At 45.0% G+C, this 16,643-nt stretch overlaps 1 protein-coding gene across 1 annotated transcript in view; it reads right to left on the minus strand.

The window, feature by feature from the left end:
- MYO10 (myosin X) overlaps positions 1 to 16,643 on the minus strand; it is a gene marked incomplete at its 5' end in the record, with an annotated part of 202,547 nt that overhangs the window by 145,609 nt on the left and 40,295 nt on the right. Inside the window, one exon of the mRNA XM_081089677.1 lies at positions 13,171 to 13,269. Within this exon, the coding sequence (XP_080945803.1) occupies positions 13,171 to 13,269 (99 nt within the window). The remainder of the gene's footprint in view (positions 1 to 13,170; positions 13,270 to 16,643) is intronic.

A 16,643-nucleotide genomic window follows, 5' to 3' on the forward strand; every position in this document is an offset into this window, starting at 1 on the left:
TAACAACGTGAAAGCCACTGTGAGCTCACAGGCGGTAAAATACAGGCAGCGGGCGTGGGCCGTGCTGCCGCTGCCGCCTGCGTTGAACATGGAATAATTACATACACTTTGTTGGGCTCAGGAATGCGGTGTTCCTGACATATGTAACTTCAATACAAACAGCTGCCTTCCAAAGAGCTAGATGTTAGTTGTTTTTTTTAAAAAACACTGAGGTTTAAAACGGCAAAATATACAGCTCGACGAGCCACACAGAAACAATGTGCTGAACGTGTCCTTGACCTCAGGAAGTGCACTGGCCCTCTCCTCCCGGTCACATTCCTTAGAAGTGACCCTGTAGCATGACTCCTTAGGTCAGCGGTTCTCAACCTGTGGGTCGCGACCCCTTTGGCAGTCGAACGACCCTTTCACAGGGGTCGCCTAAGACCATCCTGCATATCAGATAGTATTTACATTACGATTCATAACAGCAGCAACATTACAGTTATGAAGTAGCAACGAAAATGTTATGGTTGGGTCACAACAGGAGGACCTGTATTTAAAGGGCCAGAAGGTTGAGAACCACTGGATTAGATGTCCATCACCTGTAAAGTGGCAGTGCAATCGAGTAGCCTGAACTGAAAGCCAGAAGGTCACGCTTTCACTGCAGGGCTAAGCAGCACAGCCCCTCAAGCAGAAGTGACCGATCAGCACCCACTGGCCTAGGCCCCTGTCGTCTCCAATGCTGGGCGGCCTCTTGGGATTTTCCCAGCCCTTCTTCACCCTGCATCTCACCCAGCCCAGGTGAGGTCAGGGCATCACTGCAGGAAGGGGGATGTCAAACACCAGAATGCCAGCCGTCCCCGGAGCCCTTAGCCTTCCAGGGCAGGGCGCAGCCCAGTGTGAAGTAAACAGCAAATGAGAGGTGGTGAGAAGAGGGAAGAAAAACACTCTCCAATTTGAACATGAACAGATTCATCTGGGAACTTTGTTAAACTGCAGATCCCAGGACCATGTTCACGGAGAAGTGGGCTCCCACGAGGGCCCCATGATTCCCACAATTGAGAAACACTGCACTGGGCTCGGGACATTTAAACCCAAATGCCCCACTCTCATGGAGTATCCTCACGTGAGAGGGTGGGTGGGAGCAGAGAGGTGGAGATGGGAAGATGAGGAGCAGGTACAAGTCACTGAAGAGAGAGACGGACGGGCAGAGGGAGCTGCAGTCACAGAGAATGTGCACCCAGGAGACATTTCACAGAACCATGTGAGAAAAGACTTCCAGAAAAGGAGCTGCACGGGAAAAACCAAGGCCTAGGAATCAGGGGTGACATCAGCGCTCAGTCCAGGATGCAAAAGTTGTGCTCTTTCAACAACTTTTAAGGTAGTATTTTGAGATGAGGCTCCTTCTGTCTCTGAATGGCTCTGAATTTGACTGCTCCCTAAAGGGCACCCAGGAACCTTTTGAAAAACACACCCTGGCCTGAGTCCCAGCAGAGACTCGGATTTCGTGGTTCTGGGGCAGGGCCAAGGCTCTTGGTAAACGCTGCCCAGTGAATTGTAACATGCAGCCAGGCTGATAAAGACACCATCTGAAGCAGCAAGGCAAGACTGTGAACACAAGATACTGAAACTTTTTTTTTTTAAGTGATTTTTGCTGACCCTGTATTCCCTGGGCCTAGAGCAGTGATGGCGAACCTTTTGAGCTCGGCGTGCCAGCATTTTGAAAAACCCTAACTTAACTCTGGTGCCGTGTCACATATAGAAATTTTTGGATATTTGCAACCATAGTAAAACAAAGACTTATATTTTTGATATTTATTTTAGATATTTAAAATGCCATTTAACAAAGAAAAATCAACCAAAAAAATGAGTTCCCATGTCACCTCTGACACACGTGTCATAGGTTCGCCAATACTGGCCTAGAGCAATAAAACCGGGGGAAGGAAGGGCCACCACAAAGAGTGACTTCAAGAGGAAGCACAAACGTCATGACAAGATGAGGGGCCTAAAGAGAGAAAAGAAATAACCCTTATGAAGAGTAACAGGGCCTGAGAACTGAAATTGTCAACCCCCATCACCCTTCTCACCTCATCCTCCTGCACGTCCTCCTTAAGACGGGAGGTGATCAAGTGGGAGGATGATCCACTCTGGGCCCAAACTCCAGCTCTATCACCCATCTCTGACCAAGAGTGGGCTCTTGTACGTGTTATTTCACCAAAGCTCCATGTCCATATCACTAAAATGCACATAATCACGCCTTCCTCATAGGGTATTTGTGAGGACACGCAGACAGAATGCACCAGCCACTCAACAAATGGCATCCTCTTCCCTTGACCCATCCTGAATGCTATGGCTTAGAAGTGAGGTGCCCCCTTTTACACGACTCACCTCTCAGGCAGGTGATCCTGGGAAGAATGCAAGTCCCTTATCTCACCATGGTGGCATCCGAGGTTGGAACTCTGAACACACGTTTAAAGTTGGAATCAGGCAATAGAGGGCTTTCTCAGCATCACGGTCTTGCACTGCTCTATGTATATGGGTCTTTGGAGATGGGGTGGACACACCAGTTCCCCACCTATATCATCAAGTCTTCAGGAAAACTGGTTGTAAATGAATTTTTGAAAGGGAGTGCAAATCAGTCACAAACTGACAACTGCCTGAATTTGTTCTAACACATTGCCCCTGCTTTTTCTACTGAAATTACACCCAGCATTACATGGTGCCATGTCTGATTCCCATGGATAATTTATAAATTGTTTTGTTTCCAAATAAGGTCTTCACATACATTTTTCATAAAATGATACTTATAATAAAAGCACAGTATTTATTTAAGCCTCAAAAAAAATCAAGTTTTGATTTAACCTGAGCTTAGCACCCAGCGTTAATGATCTATTTTCAGTGCTCGTGGGCACCAAAAATGCAAGTTAGCGTCCTGCTTACCTTCAAGTATGAACAACTGAATTTGCTGGACTAACCACAAAACTAAAAACAACAATGAGTCCAATGGCACAAAATATCAGCTCTTCTCTTCATGCCTGGATGATAACCATTGCAGGACCAGGATTCTTGCTGGTTGTATAAAGGGTCTGGATAGACCACAGGCTTACACAGGGCACAAGTCGGCTGAGCTACCCCGATGCAGAGCCTGGAACCCAGAAGTCAACCAAAGACAGGAGGCACAGGCAGGTCAGAGGGAAGCTTGAGTCCAAAGAAACAGACCAAGCCTAAGGATGGGGAAGAGGCTCAATCAATAGGAGGAAAGAAGAGGGCAAAGTCGAGACGTATCCACAACGGAGAAAGTCAAGTTGCCGAAAGTAGGACAGGAAGCCAAGGAAGATGTGACCCAGAGCAGAGGCCATTTGCTCTCCTGCAAAAAAATGTGTAATATGTGTGTGTTCAGCTCCAGCTTCACTGGAGCCAGTAAATACCTCTAATAGCCATCCATTCCTCCCTCCCCATCCAACCACCCGCCCAGTGCCCCAATGGGAGGCCAGGCAGGGAGGGGCCTGGCTGTTTACTTCAAGGGAGGTGGGGGCTTGAAGACAAAAGCTACGTTCTAAAGCAAGGGTCAGAAATAAACTGGATTCCTAATCCACTTAAGCTAGATACCCTTAAAGAAACAGGGAGACAGACCCCAGAAACCAGGAGAGGACTCGAGGCCTTGCCGATGGATTTTTCAGGAGCTGGGAATATGGCAGGTAGCAGAACAGAAATGGTGTGTGCCCTTGCTAGCTGAGGTCCACAACACTTGACACAGCCCACATTCCTCAGAACACCAACAAACCTTCTAGTGTTTGTCCCTGTAAACTGCTTTCTGTCTCAGTATAGAGGCTGAAGTAGGTGGAATAATAATCTCAAGTGTCAAAATGCCAGGCCTTGGGAAAATATTCTGAACCAATATCCACCTCCTCCCCCTCAAAGAATGAAAATGCAGTTCATATACGTTTGAGGTTTATCACGTGAAATAAGTACTTTGAAAGAGGCTCTAATTATCTTCAGTGTCCTTTATCTTCCAGTCCTATGGGGTCCTCTGGTCGAGCATGGTTGATATCCTGCCAGGATAGGAATCGCACAGTGGAACTCCCACCCTGACGCTTGCGACACGTGGCTGCTGCTTCTGTCACTTGTGGTCCTTTAAGCCTTGTCATTTATTTATTGAAATGTTATAAGACAGTCTCAGCAGAGCCCACAGCATTCTAATGACTAGTCTGGCTTCGTATTTGTTGAGTGTTTCCCCCAACCAGGCTTCGCTCCTAGTTGCTACGGACACAACAATGAGAGAAGGCCCCCTTCTCAGAGAGCTTGGTGAGGAAAGAGAAAGAAAATCAAATAAACACGGTGACCGAATGTCAAGATGGTGGCTCCTTTGGATGGAGAGGTCGAGAAGTTCTCTCCGGGAAGGTCTCCCTCGGGGCGTTCATCCCTGAGTGAAGGTGGGAGAGCCAGGCACATCTGTGCAGGAACCAGAGTCCCAAAAGGGGGAAAGACCAGCAGCCAGGCTGCCTGAGCGACGATCTTCCCAGGCCACAATAAGTGAGCGTGCCACACAGAGCTGTGACTTGCAAAATCTCACATGTTTTTCTCTGGAGCTAAGTACACTAGTAAACAAGCAGACATCATTATTTTTTTTTTCTATCATTCCAGAGTGAAAATTAATGGAAACATTTGACTTCCTATCTTTGAGCCATAAGATGCCAAACCAAATTCTCGGAAGAGGTCTAGAGGGCCAATCACATGGCTTTCAGAACATAGGAATATTTTTTTTTCCCCACTCACAACCAAGTAAGTTGGACTTTGTCTTCAAAGCAAGACTGAAAGCCCGTGGCGCTCAGTCTCTGGAGGAAAATAGGCTTCTGATTCTAAGAAACTCGCGGCTGGTGTCATATCCATCTCAGAGGCGGGTATTTCCAGGATGAAATAGCAGATTGTGGGAAAGAACAGAGAATTTACAAGTTTCCCAGCTCTGCGTTGTCCCTTTAATGCAGCTGCACTGTTTTGATTGAAGTGAATTCCAAGAATAACAGATGGACCCATACTGAAGTTTCAACAACAAAAAAAAAGCCAAACGCATCTGATTCTTAAAAATTGCCATTTGTTACCATCGTGCCCCTCGTTCCCCTTAATTTCTGAATGACTGTGCAGTCACCTTCCTCTCGGGAAGGGCCCTCTGCCCACCCAGGGCAGTACCTCCCGCCCCACGTGGACATCCATGGCCAGTGCCCAACGCTCAGTGCTGGGCAGCAGTCCTAAGACACCCAGGAATCTGGAACTGAGAAAAGCAATTGCTTCCTGATGCTGTCTACGGTACTCCTTAAGAACACGAAGGAGAATTTCTAATACCCTCTTATTTCTAAAATCAGCACAGGAAAAGGCATCTAAGGGGAAGGTAGCTAAAAAATAAATTGTATAGAAAGTCAGTACTTAATGGTTATAGAGTTGCTGTTTGGGGTGAGGAAAAAGTTTTGAAAATGGATAATGGTGATGATTGCACACGCTACAAATGTAACTAATGCCATTGAATTATATACTCAAAAATGGTTAAAATAATCAACTTTATGTCATTTATATATCCCACAATAAGCACAAACACACAAACATGACAATATGGAAAAACCCAAGCTCCAGTTCAAAAAAACAAACTGAATATTCATTCATTTTTCTTTCAGCTCCAACTTGGACACTTGCAGTAGAGACCCATCATGGCAAGTTTTTTAAATATCAGAAAAACGGAAAACTGCAAAAGGAATGCAAAATGTCAGAGCTGTAACAAACAAACATACGCACCCACAACAGTATTAAAGATGGCAGTGGTACTCCAAGAACCAGGGCTGGATATCATTATAGGGACATGCTTTGCCCCTCAACTCACCTGCAGAAACACTGTTCTGCTTAACTTTACTGTACACCATCACAAAAGTTCTATCTTTTAAGTCATAAACATATAGATAAGCTAAAACACAAAATTAAAAGAGGGCTTTTGGGTGGGGCCACATAAAATTGCCAATATTCAACTCTCTCCTCCTAGAGAGATGGCAATTTCATATGGTTCAACCAGACCCCGCAGGTTCATTTGGTTGGAAGCAGCAATTGCAAAATATGGGACATCTGAGACTTGAGAGACCACAGGAGGCAAAAGACACAGCATCTATGTTTCTTTCCTTTTCAGAAAAAAAAAATGGGTAAGGTTTCTCCCGAATACATGCATTAATATAAAAATACTGTCCTTTACACACAACAAAGGACATAAGAAAGTTTGAGAAGGAGATAAAATATACTTTAAAAATAGCAAAGGGAGACTGGGTGAAAGAGGTGAGGGGACTAAGAAGCCCAAATTGGTAATTACAGAAGAGTCCCTGGGAAGTAGGTGCAGCATAGGAACTAGAGTCAATAATCCTAATTGACCCTAAAGGCAGAACAACCAAAACAACAGGTTGTTATGATGCGCAATGACCACCAGGGGGCAGACGCTCAATGCAAGAGCTGCCCCCTGGTGGTCATTGTGCTTCCACAGGGGGGGGGGGAGTGGACCTAAGCCGTTAGTCGGACATCCCCCAAGGGCTCCTAAGCCAGAGGGATGTCTGACTGCCAGCTTAGGCCCAATCCCCCCAGGGAGCAGGCCTAAGCCGGCAGGTGGACATCCCCTGAGGGATCCCGGGCTGCGAGGCCTCTAGTATTGTAATAACTATGTATGGTACCAGATGGGGTACTGGGAATGTTGAAGGGCACACTATGAGAAGTATGATTATTTAACCACTAAACTGTACGCCTGAAACCAATACAAAATAAAATTGGGGGGGGGGGGGGGCGGGGAATTATGTCCAGGACAGCTGACTAGAAAGAATGTACTGTTGTCCCCGAGTTTGACTCCCTAGAGTCAAAGTACCCAAAGGACACTACTTTTGCATTATTAATATTGCCCTTCATACTCTTTTTCTCTCCCATCTTCATAAATTGAGATGTCTCCCTCTTCCTCCGTCAGTCATAGTTTGGAGACTCTTTCCTGGGCTGTGAGCTGCCCTGGAGACTCCAGCTGGTTCCCCACTGCTGGCTTCCTCACTTGGGGGCAGGGCCAATGGTTGCTCACATCCCACCGGCTCCTGTAGAAGGAGGGGGTGGGAGGGGGATCTGTCCCCAGGCAGCTGCCTCTGCCAACAGCTGGCTTTGCGTGTGCAGCCTGGAATGCAGCTCTCCTGACTGCTGAAAAGCGCAGGCATTCCTGGGCTCTTGGGGCCAGGTTGTGCAGTCAACTTCCTTTCATGTGAGATATTTCACTCAACTATACCCAGGATCCATCAGCAGTCAGACCCGACTCTCTCTCTCTCTCTCTCTCTCTCTCACACACACACACACATACACACACCCGTCACAAAGATTAAAATCACAGAGTCTAGTTGTCCAGTTCCTGACAATGTGTGGGTCCCGCTGTTATTTGGAGCTCTAAAATGGGACAGGGCCGTGCTGGGCAGGCCCACAGTCAGTATGCCAGCACTCAGCAGGCCTGGGGCAGATTTCTCCAGGACACAGGAGTGCACAGGAGGGAGTGTGGAGAGGTCAAAAGGCCGCCCATTGCTGTAGACATTCAAGGGACACAAAAAGGAACCAATGGGGGCAAAGTGGAAGGGAGGGGGAAGCAAAAGAAAAGCAGTTGGCCATGGCAGAAAGTGTGAAAATGACTTTAAGAAATTATTAAAAATCACTACACTAACCCATGACCAAGTTTCACAAAATTGGGCCCATCTTATATTAATTCTAACAAGTCAAAACCAGAAGGTCAAACCAAAAAGGTTAGAGATGGCTTTAAATGGGAGATGTGATTATAAATCATTAGGATTGTGTTTCCTGTGTGGCCTGGGGAAATCTTTCTTGGGGGATGACTTCAAAGGACCAGGCAACCTAATAGCCTTTTCCTGGATTAATAGAATGAGGAGAATAACTTTGAAAACAAAGTCTAACTATGTTTGTTGCAAATAAACAGCAAAGGGCATGGAGGAGGGCATCTATTTGTAGATTAGGGCAATTAAATCTCCCACCAGTAGAATATTTCAGAAGACCCCATACAGAGACGGCACACAGCAAATCCTACAAAAATCATTGCGTGCAGTAATCGTCCTAAGTTTCCTGGGATAAGTTAAATAATTACCCTTTAAAATACAATTAGGTAAATTGATCTCTCTCTAAGCAATTTCAGAGCAATCAGAGATAACAGTTCACTCTCAAAGTGAAAAAATCTAATGTAGAATTTATTACTCAATTCTACACTGTGCATAAAGGGTGCTATCGTGATCACCCATGTGCCTCGTGAATGTTCCAGAAAAGACATCCTCACGTCAGCAAGGGTAAGACTGGAAGACAGCACTGGACAGGAGCTGAGCGCTCGGCCACATCCGCACCCTGCAGAATCGTGGTGCCTTTTAATTTGCCTCTTCTAAATCTCTGTCCAAAGCTTGTTATCTAGGACGATAAGCTAGTAATTTTGACATTTCAGGACATGTGCTGACCTGCCCGTGTACTGCATCCTCCCGAGGACACAGCTATGCATATTTTTCAACCAAGTATGTTAGCTTGTCACCTGCACATTTCTTTTTCCTTCTGCAAATACCTGCTGGTGAGTGTAGCCTAAGTTATGAGTCCAAGGGGAGTATTTCGGTCCTCCGTATTCCGAGGACCAATCAACAGCAATTAAGATTTTCACGAGGAATAGAATTTTAAGTGAGCTTTAAAACCATCTCCCTTGCCAAAAAGGAACAGCTTGCATGAGTGTGCAAAACTCTCAGAGACTGAAGGACATAAGAAAGCATGCCCTTTGTGCTGCCACACTATCGCCTACTACCTCCCAGGGTTGCCGGGGTTCCACTGTAGGATTTTAGTTACACAAGGCTCTCCTTGGTCTAACACTAAATAGAACTTTTAAAAACTGCTTTTTCATCTACTTGAGGATTATTATGCTGCAGCCAGCACCACACCTGGCCGCGCTCAAGGTAAAATGGTTGTTGGAAGGGAGGACACCAAGAAAAGAAAAGCCTTGAAAGACCAAAGAAATATTTTCCAGCTTTCTCTACAAAGTCCTCCACCTTATCTTTATCGTTGTGTCCTCCAAGGTGACGGATGGAAGAGGTCGGAGAGACTTCCCTGCCGTAACCATGACCCTAAGGTGACTTCCAGGAATGTCTTCTAAATCCTCACTCCTCAACTGGGGCTCAAGAACCAGCAGCATCAAGTCACCAAGGAGCTTGTGAGAAATGCAAGGCCCTCAGGCCCCACCCCAGACCTGCCGATCAGAACTGGCATTGGAAGGAGACCCCCATATGATTTGTGGATAATAAAGTTTGAGGTGCACTGCTCTGAGCCAAAGAGTAATTCGTTTTTCAAGCTGTCTATGTTTCTGAGAAGTCATATTTTGGCAACATAAAAATTTCATCAGAAGTATTTTTAAAGATATAGAAAAATACCCATTGGTATGTTTTACCAGTTACCATCTGACTTCAAACATTACTATGTTTTTGTGTGTGTGCACTAAAATACACATACGAATATAAAAGTTACCACCTTGACCATGAAGCATACGGTTCAGTGGCATTAAATCCATTCACACAGGTGTGTAACCAACACCACCATCCATCTTCACAACCTTTCCATCTTCCCAAACTGAAACTGTACTCATTAAACAATAAATCCCGTTCCTCTCTCTCCCCCAGAAACAACAATTTCTTTTCCTTTTTAAAATAATTTATTGATTTTATTTTTTAGGGGGAGAGAGAGAAAGAGCGATGTGAGAGCAGAATATCCATCAGCTGCCTTCTGCACACCCCCTACCAGTGACTGAGCCTGCAACCCAGGCAGTGCCCTGACTGGCAATCAAACCAGCAACCTTTTGGTGCACCGGAGGATGCCCAACTAACTGAGCCACATTGGCTAGGTCAGAAACAACAATTTCTTAACACCCTTTTATAACATACCAAATTGGGTTGAAATTAGCCAATGCCTTGGAAAATTACTAGACACGGGGCTTGACTAGGACAAGGCCATGCTCTGCACCTTTGACCAGATTCCTTCAAGAATTTATCCCAAAATAAACTGTTCAACAAAACAGGTCCAGAGCATAGAAGCATTGAACAGACTGGTGAATCTCAGAGGGAAGGTGAGGGTGAGTGGGTGGGTGGGTAGGAAGAGATCAACCAAAGACCTTGTATGCATCTATACATAACCCAGGGATACAGATAATAGGGTGGTGAAGGCCTCGATGGGGCGGGGGCGGGGACAGGCTAAAAGGGGTCAATGGGGGGAAAGGGGGGATATATGTAATACTTTCAACAACAAAGATTTTTTTTAAAAAAGAATTTATCCCAGCGAGTTAAAAAGCAGATGTTCCTGGGCACCAGGACCAGTTAATGAACTTCTCCTCCTCCTCGGTGACCACGCCTGTACGCCCCACAGTGAACTTGTAGGTCAAGAAAGAAAGAAACTAGAGTCTTTTGGCCACTGCCAGTTCTTGATCCTAGTCTGAGCCCAATTCTTTCAATCTCATCTCACTTTTCTCATATTTTAAACCCTGCAATTCCTACACAAATCACCAAGCTAATTATACTTGTTAGACTTTGGAATGACAGAGTAGACAACATTAAGACCAAGTATTTGAAGACCGACTGAAGATCAGAAGTCCACGTTGAGAGTTGTTTTCATGTTTAAGTACACGTTATTCTGGCTTCGTTCTTTCTAAACCCACAATCCATAAATACTGTCAAGAGTGAACAGAACTACTCCCTGACCATCCCATTCCACTTCCACCCTCCCCGAGAGCTGTCCATGGGCTGTGACACAGACGGCTGACCACGTGTCACAGGCAGTAGCACTAAAATGCTGCTGAAGTTGCCATGTTAGAAGCCTCCATCCACTAAGCAAAGCGCAAATTAGAACAGAAAGTGTCTTAGAACCTTGAGGACAGTAAAGCAAAATAAGCCAGTCACAAAAAAATGGCAAATATTGTATGATTCCACCCATATGAAGTATGTGAAGCAGGCAAAGTAACAGAGACAGAAAGTAGAAAGGGGGTTACAAGGGCTGGGGGAGCAGAGATGGGGAACCCGTGTTTGGTGGGTATCGTTTCCGTATTGCGAGACAAAAGAGGCGTAGAGCCCTGTTGCATAGCCTGTGAATGTGCTTAACACGCCAGAACTGCACGATGAAGTGCTTCAGACAGTAAATTTAATATTGTGTGGATTTTTACCATTTTTTTTTTCAAAAAGGGAAAAAAGGTTTAAAACATTATCTTTGGGATTAAAAGAAAAGTCAACAACAACAAAAAATAATTGCATTATAAATCTTTTAGGAATACTTACGCCAAACTGGTACGCTGAGTAAGTATTGTTTCCTTTTTTATTGCATTTGAGAAGTTATGTGCAGGGCCTGAAAGGGACTGAATTCGTGGGGCCAGTGAGAAAGAAAAAGGCAGAAGTCAAGGAAAGACAGAAAAATGCTGACCAAGCCTGTACGGGAACTTCAGCATCACAGCGGCGCCCCACCCTGAAGTTCAGCAGAAGTCATTCAGTCGGTTTATGGATCACACAACACGACCTGACACCCCGATGGGAAAGGAACCAGACTGGGCACCAGTGCAGCGACCACACCTGCGAGGGCGGGTAAACATGTAACCCCCTGCCACCTTCCTCCCCATGCCACCCCCCAATCTACGTCCACAAAACACAGCTGTATCCTCACACCACCAGATGAATTCCGAAGAGCCATTCAAGACTCAGATGAAAAAGCATCTGAGGAACTACAAAACAGCCCAGTAAAATCACTCCTCATGAAGCCGAGAAATGAGAAAGGTGCCACCCCAGGGACCAGCTGGGCTAAGAGGCAGAGAGCGCCCAGTAGCTCGTCTGCCTCAAACTACACAGCACTGAGCTTGCAGCTTTCATGCTCAGCACGACTTACAAATGACATTCAGAAACTCTGAGTTTTAAATACTGGTATAGGACATCCTTTTATTTCTTGATGTCTTAAATTCTGATGTGTGCCTCTGAGGGAGGGACCCATTTGTAATATTAAAATTAATTTTCTTTATAAAAATGGAGAAACTGGGCTCCTTTCACAATTACTCAGATATAGTTGATGAACAACATGTTATGGGCACCTATCCCCCTGCACAGTCGAAAATTTGCATGTAACTTTTGACTCTCCCAAAACTTTACTAATAACTTACTTTTGACCAGAAGTCTCGCCAATAACATGAACAGTCGATTAACATACATTTTGTATATTTATATACATTATATACTGTATTCTTACAATAAAGTAAGCTAGAGAAAAGAAAACGATAAGAAAGTTATAAGGAAGATAAAACACATTTACAACATTTCTTGGGGGGGAAAAACAAAAAATCCAGGGCTGGCTGGCGTGGCTCAGTGGTTGAGCACTGACCTATGAGCCAGGAGATCACGGTTCAATTCCTGGTCAGGCCACATGCCTGGGTTGCAGACTCAATCCCCAGTAAGGGGCATGCAGGAGGCAGCTGGTCAATTATTCTCATCATTGATGTTTCCATCTCTCTCTCCCTTCCTCTCTGAAATCAATAAAAATGTACTTAAAAAAAAAAAAAAAGAAGAAGAAAAATCCATGCATAAGCGGGCCTGCACAGTTCAAACCTGTGTTGTTCAAGGGTCAGCTGTACAATCAATGAGCCAGTTTCTGGATTCATATCGTATTTCGGTTTTCAATGATGGGGCTTTTCATTTGTTTTACACACAAAAATGGAGAACCAGGAGCAGCGGGACCCCACACACAGAAGGAACTTCTGCAGGTGCTTAACAAGGCGGATAGGTAGCTCAGGCGAGGGGGTTAGTCAGTCTGATTCTGACAGGAATCCAGACACCACCACACTACCGCCTCACTGGCCAGCCAGTATCTCCGATACTCTATGAATAGTTTAAGAATTTTAAGGGAAAGTGGTAAGGAAACCAATGAGCAAACATCAATATATTCGGACTTTTCCTCCAGCTGCTTGCATTCCATACTTCTGATTCTTAGACAAGAGCCCCCAGGCAGGAGACCGGCCAAGTGGAGCCAAGTGGAGGCTCTTCTGGCCCGCCCTGCTTGGAACCCTTCCTGTGCTCCACTGGGGAATGCCACTGCGTCTCACACACACTCGAGGTGCGCACTTCGCATTCCTTGGGCGAAGGGACCGGTGCTCACCTGACCATAGTCTGTCTGGAAGACGACGACGCCCTCTGCACAGGAATTGACAGTACTTGGAAAATGCTGGCCATTCTCTCTCAGCCAGACCCGTGTTCCCTGTAAACAAAATAAACAGAATTTAATGATGCGTTTGGATTGCATGTTGTGGCAAAACACCACCCTCAAAATTACTATGACTACGACATTCCTTTAAAAAAGAAACTTTTTTGCCCTAGCTGGCGTGGCTCAGTGGATAGAGCGTTAGCCTGCAGACTGAAAGGTCCCGGGTTCGATTCTGATCCAGGGCACATGCCCAGGTTGCAGGTTCGATCTCCAGTGTGGGGTGTGCAGGAGGCAGCCGATCAATGAGTCTCTCTCATTGTTGATGTTTCTATCTCTCGCTCCTTCTCCCTCCCTCTCTGAAATCAATAAAAATATATTTTAAAAAAAAAAAGAAAATTTTTGAAATGCAAATGTTCTTCTCAAACAAGCAAAGAATGACTCTTCAGAAAGCATCACCTGCAAGCTTTACTATAGAGAAGTGTGACGGAGAGGGAGGCCCACTTGGACAAAGAGAACGAAGAAGGGGCTGGGAAAACTGTAGCCCCTGTGTTACTGGGTGCAACTGACTTATAGGGATTATCTCATTTCACTTATAAACAAACACCTGTTGAGGCAGGAACTATTATCACACCCATTTTACAGATGGAGAAATAGAGGCCTAGAGGTAAAGTTTTATGCCCATCATCTCATGACAGAGAGAGAACTCAACCCCAGGCAGTTGGCTTCCAGAAACCACAAATTTGGCCAGGTCACTACTCTGCTTCACCCCAAGTTGAGAACTCTTTGGGACCTGCGAGGGCTCCCATTGTCCTGGGCCCAACCCCCATGTACGTGCCCTCTTGGAGGCTTCAGACTCCCTACTTGTACCAAATCCATGAGTCAACTGAATTCACCAAGAGAGGGACTAACATTTTAGTAAATATCAGAACCCAATCCACTGGTAGGAATGTGGGTAGGATTCCAACAGACACCAAATGCACTCCACAGTCTGGGGTTGTAGTCCAAAAGATAACTTCCAGATCCCATTGTTTGAATGATGGGAATATTTTTTTGGCATTGATTTCATTTCCATTGTAATTTCCCAAGTGGACAAATGAAATAAATATATTTTTAGCTTTTCTTCCTTTGATTTCACGACATAGAAACTATTTGTTTCCAAGAAGGAGTGATAAAGGAGTTTGAAGAAATTACTGGGTGTTCGCTGGTCATTCCAATCATAAAGAACTGCCTTTATGATGTACACCCATATGATGGACAGGGTTAGTATCTCATTACGTTATTTCTACTGTGCTCAACCATTTCATGAACTCCAACAAAAACAAAACTGGAAAAAAAATATACCAAATTATAACTTGACATAGCAGTTAAACGGAACAACTTCTTTTTCTAGAACTTTCAACCTCATTTCAATGGCCTGCATAATTTCTGTTATAATTTACAATATATTGGCTATGGTATGTTAAACTTCCAGTTTAAGGGGTTACTACTGCTCTGTTAACAAAGAGTTGGCAGGAAGTAAGTAATACAGAAGTATACTGAATTTATGCTACTTTTGCTCTTTATAAATAGCAAAAACAGTAGCTTGCAGTAACGGAGTGCCCATGAGGTGTCCCGGTCATGTGCTCAATGACACTCTATATCTAATACTAATCCTCAGTAAGACAGGAATCCCCTCCCTGGGAAAAAACGGAAGCTCAGAGCCTAACTTCTTGCCTGATGTCACAGTGAGTGACCCAGCCAGGTCTCAAATCTCTCCAATTCCTAACCCCAGGCTCCTCCCACACATCACACCGACTCTATTTATCTCCTTAAAATAACTCATAAATAAATCAAATGCATTAATGGATTAGTCAATAATTAAAGTATAAAACAAAGGCCCCTTTAAGTGGCCAGTTATCACATATAATCACTTTCAATCTCTCTCTCTCTCTCCCCGCCCCACCCCCTGTGAGGAAAATTTTAAGAAGATATAAAAATTCAATTTAAGTTATTCCCTCAGTGCCATCAATAACCAGCCAGGACCCAAAATGTTTGCCTTTACACCACTGTCACTCAGGATCCAGTAAGTCACCTTTGAGTTGGATGAAAGCATCTGGGGCCAGCTAAGTGGATCCAGGGTCTCTGGAAGCAGGGGGACCCAGAGGCGGGGCCACATGTGCATGAGATTCTACAAGCATTTCCAAGAACATCAAGGTGGTTGAGGCCTCAAGTTGAAAGGGCACCGGCTCACATGATTCCCTGTGTGAATTCTGCAACTTTCCTAGTATCCCCTATGACAGCCCCACACAAGGCCCTCCCCATGGGCACCCCATTTCTCATTATTAAGGGAATTTTAAATTAACCTCATCCTTCCTTCACCACCCTTCCAAAGAGGGGTTGAAATCCTCCATGATCAAGGTGGAAAAGATCATCAGAAATGAATATGAGGGGTTTCTCTATAAGTCCTGAAGTCTGCTTATTTAAAGAACACGCATAGCCCTAACTGGTTTGGCTCACTGGATAGAGCGTTGGCCTGCGGACTGAAGGGTCCCAGGTTCGATTCCGGTCAAGGGCATGTACCTTGGTTGCGGGCACATCCCCAGTAGGGAGTGTGCAGGAGGCAGCTGATCGATGTTTCTCTCTCATCGATGTTTCTAACTCTCTACTCCTCTCCTTTCCTCTCTGTAAAAAAATCAATAAAAAATATTTAAAAAAAAAAGAACACGCATAACACCAGCAGCGGTGCGTTCTTATCTCCAGAGGAGTGGGTCATGTACCTCTAATGCCCAACGCAGGCTGAGATGCTGGTAACACCCAGAAACAATGAGAACCAACCGCCTGACAGTTCTGATTGTTGATTAGCAAACAGCTTCTTCCAAAAAGAACACTTACTTCGGGTCTCCTCTAAGACCCCTCAAATATCATTCCATAACAAACCATGTTATTAGTAACTAGAGGCCCAATGCATGAAAATCATGCAAGAGTAGGCCTTCCTTCCCCTGCTGCCGGCACCGGCTTACCTCTGACACCCGAGACCCAGGCTTCCCTGGCAGCCCTGGCTTCATCCAGAAGGTAGTCCGGTCTAATTAGCATATTACGCCTTTATTATTATAGATGCTCAAGAAAAGGATTTCCGAGGGCCTCAACTACTCTTTGCACCTTCTTTTTAATTCACACTTTGGAGACTGCGACATTTGAAAGCTTTGAAATACTTACACACATGTGAGCACACTTGTGCACACACATGCGTGTACCCATATTCAAATAGAACAGGGGTGGGCAACCTTTTTGTGAGGGCGTGCCAAAACCAGCAAAATCTCTGACTCAAAATTCTTCTGTGTGCCAACCCTAATTTTTTGAGAACATGTTACGCCTGCTTGAAAACTCTTGAGGTGTACGTATGTGAAGAACCTTGAAGAAATAATAAAATTCGAGCCACAAAAACACAG

Source organism: Myotis nattereri, assembly GCF_964212035.1.
Source record: "Myotis nattereri genome assembly, chromosome: 4".
NCBI lineage: Eukaryota > Metazoa > Chordata > Mammalia > Chiroptera > Vespertilionidae > Myotis > Myotis nattereri.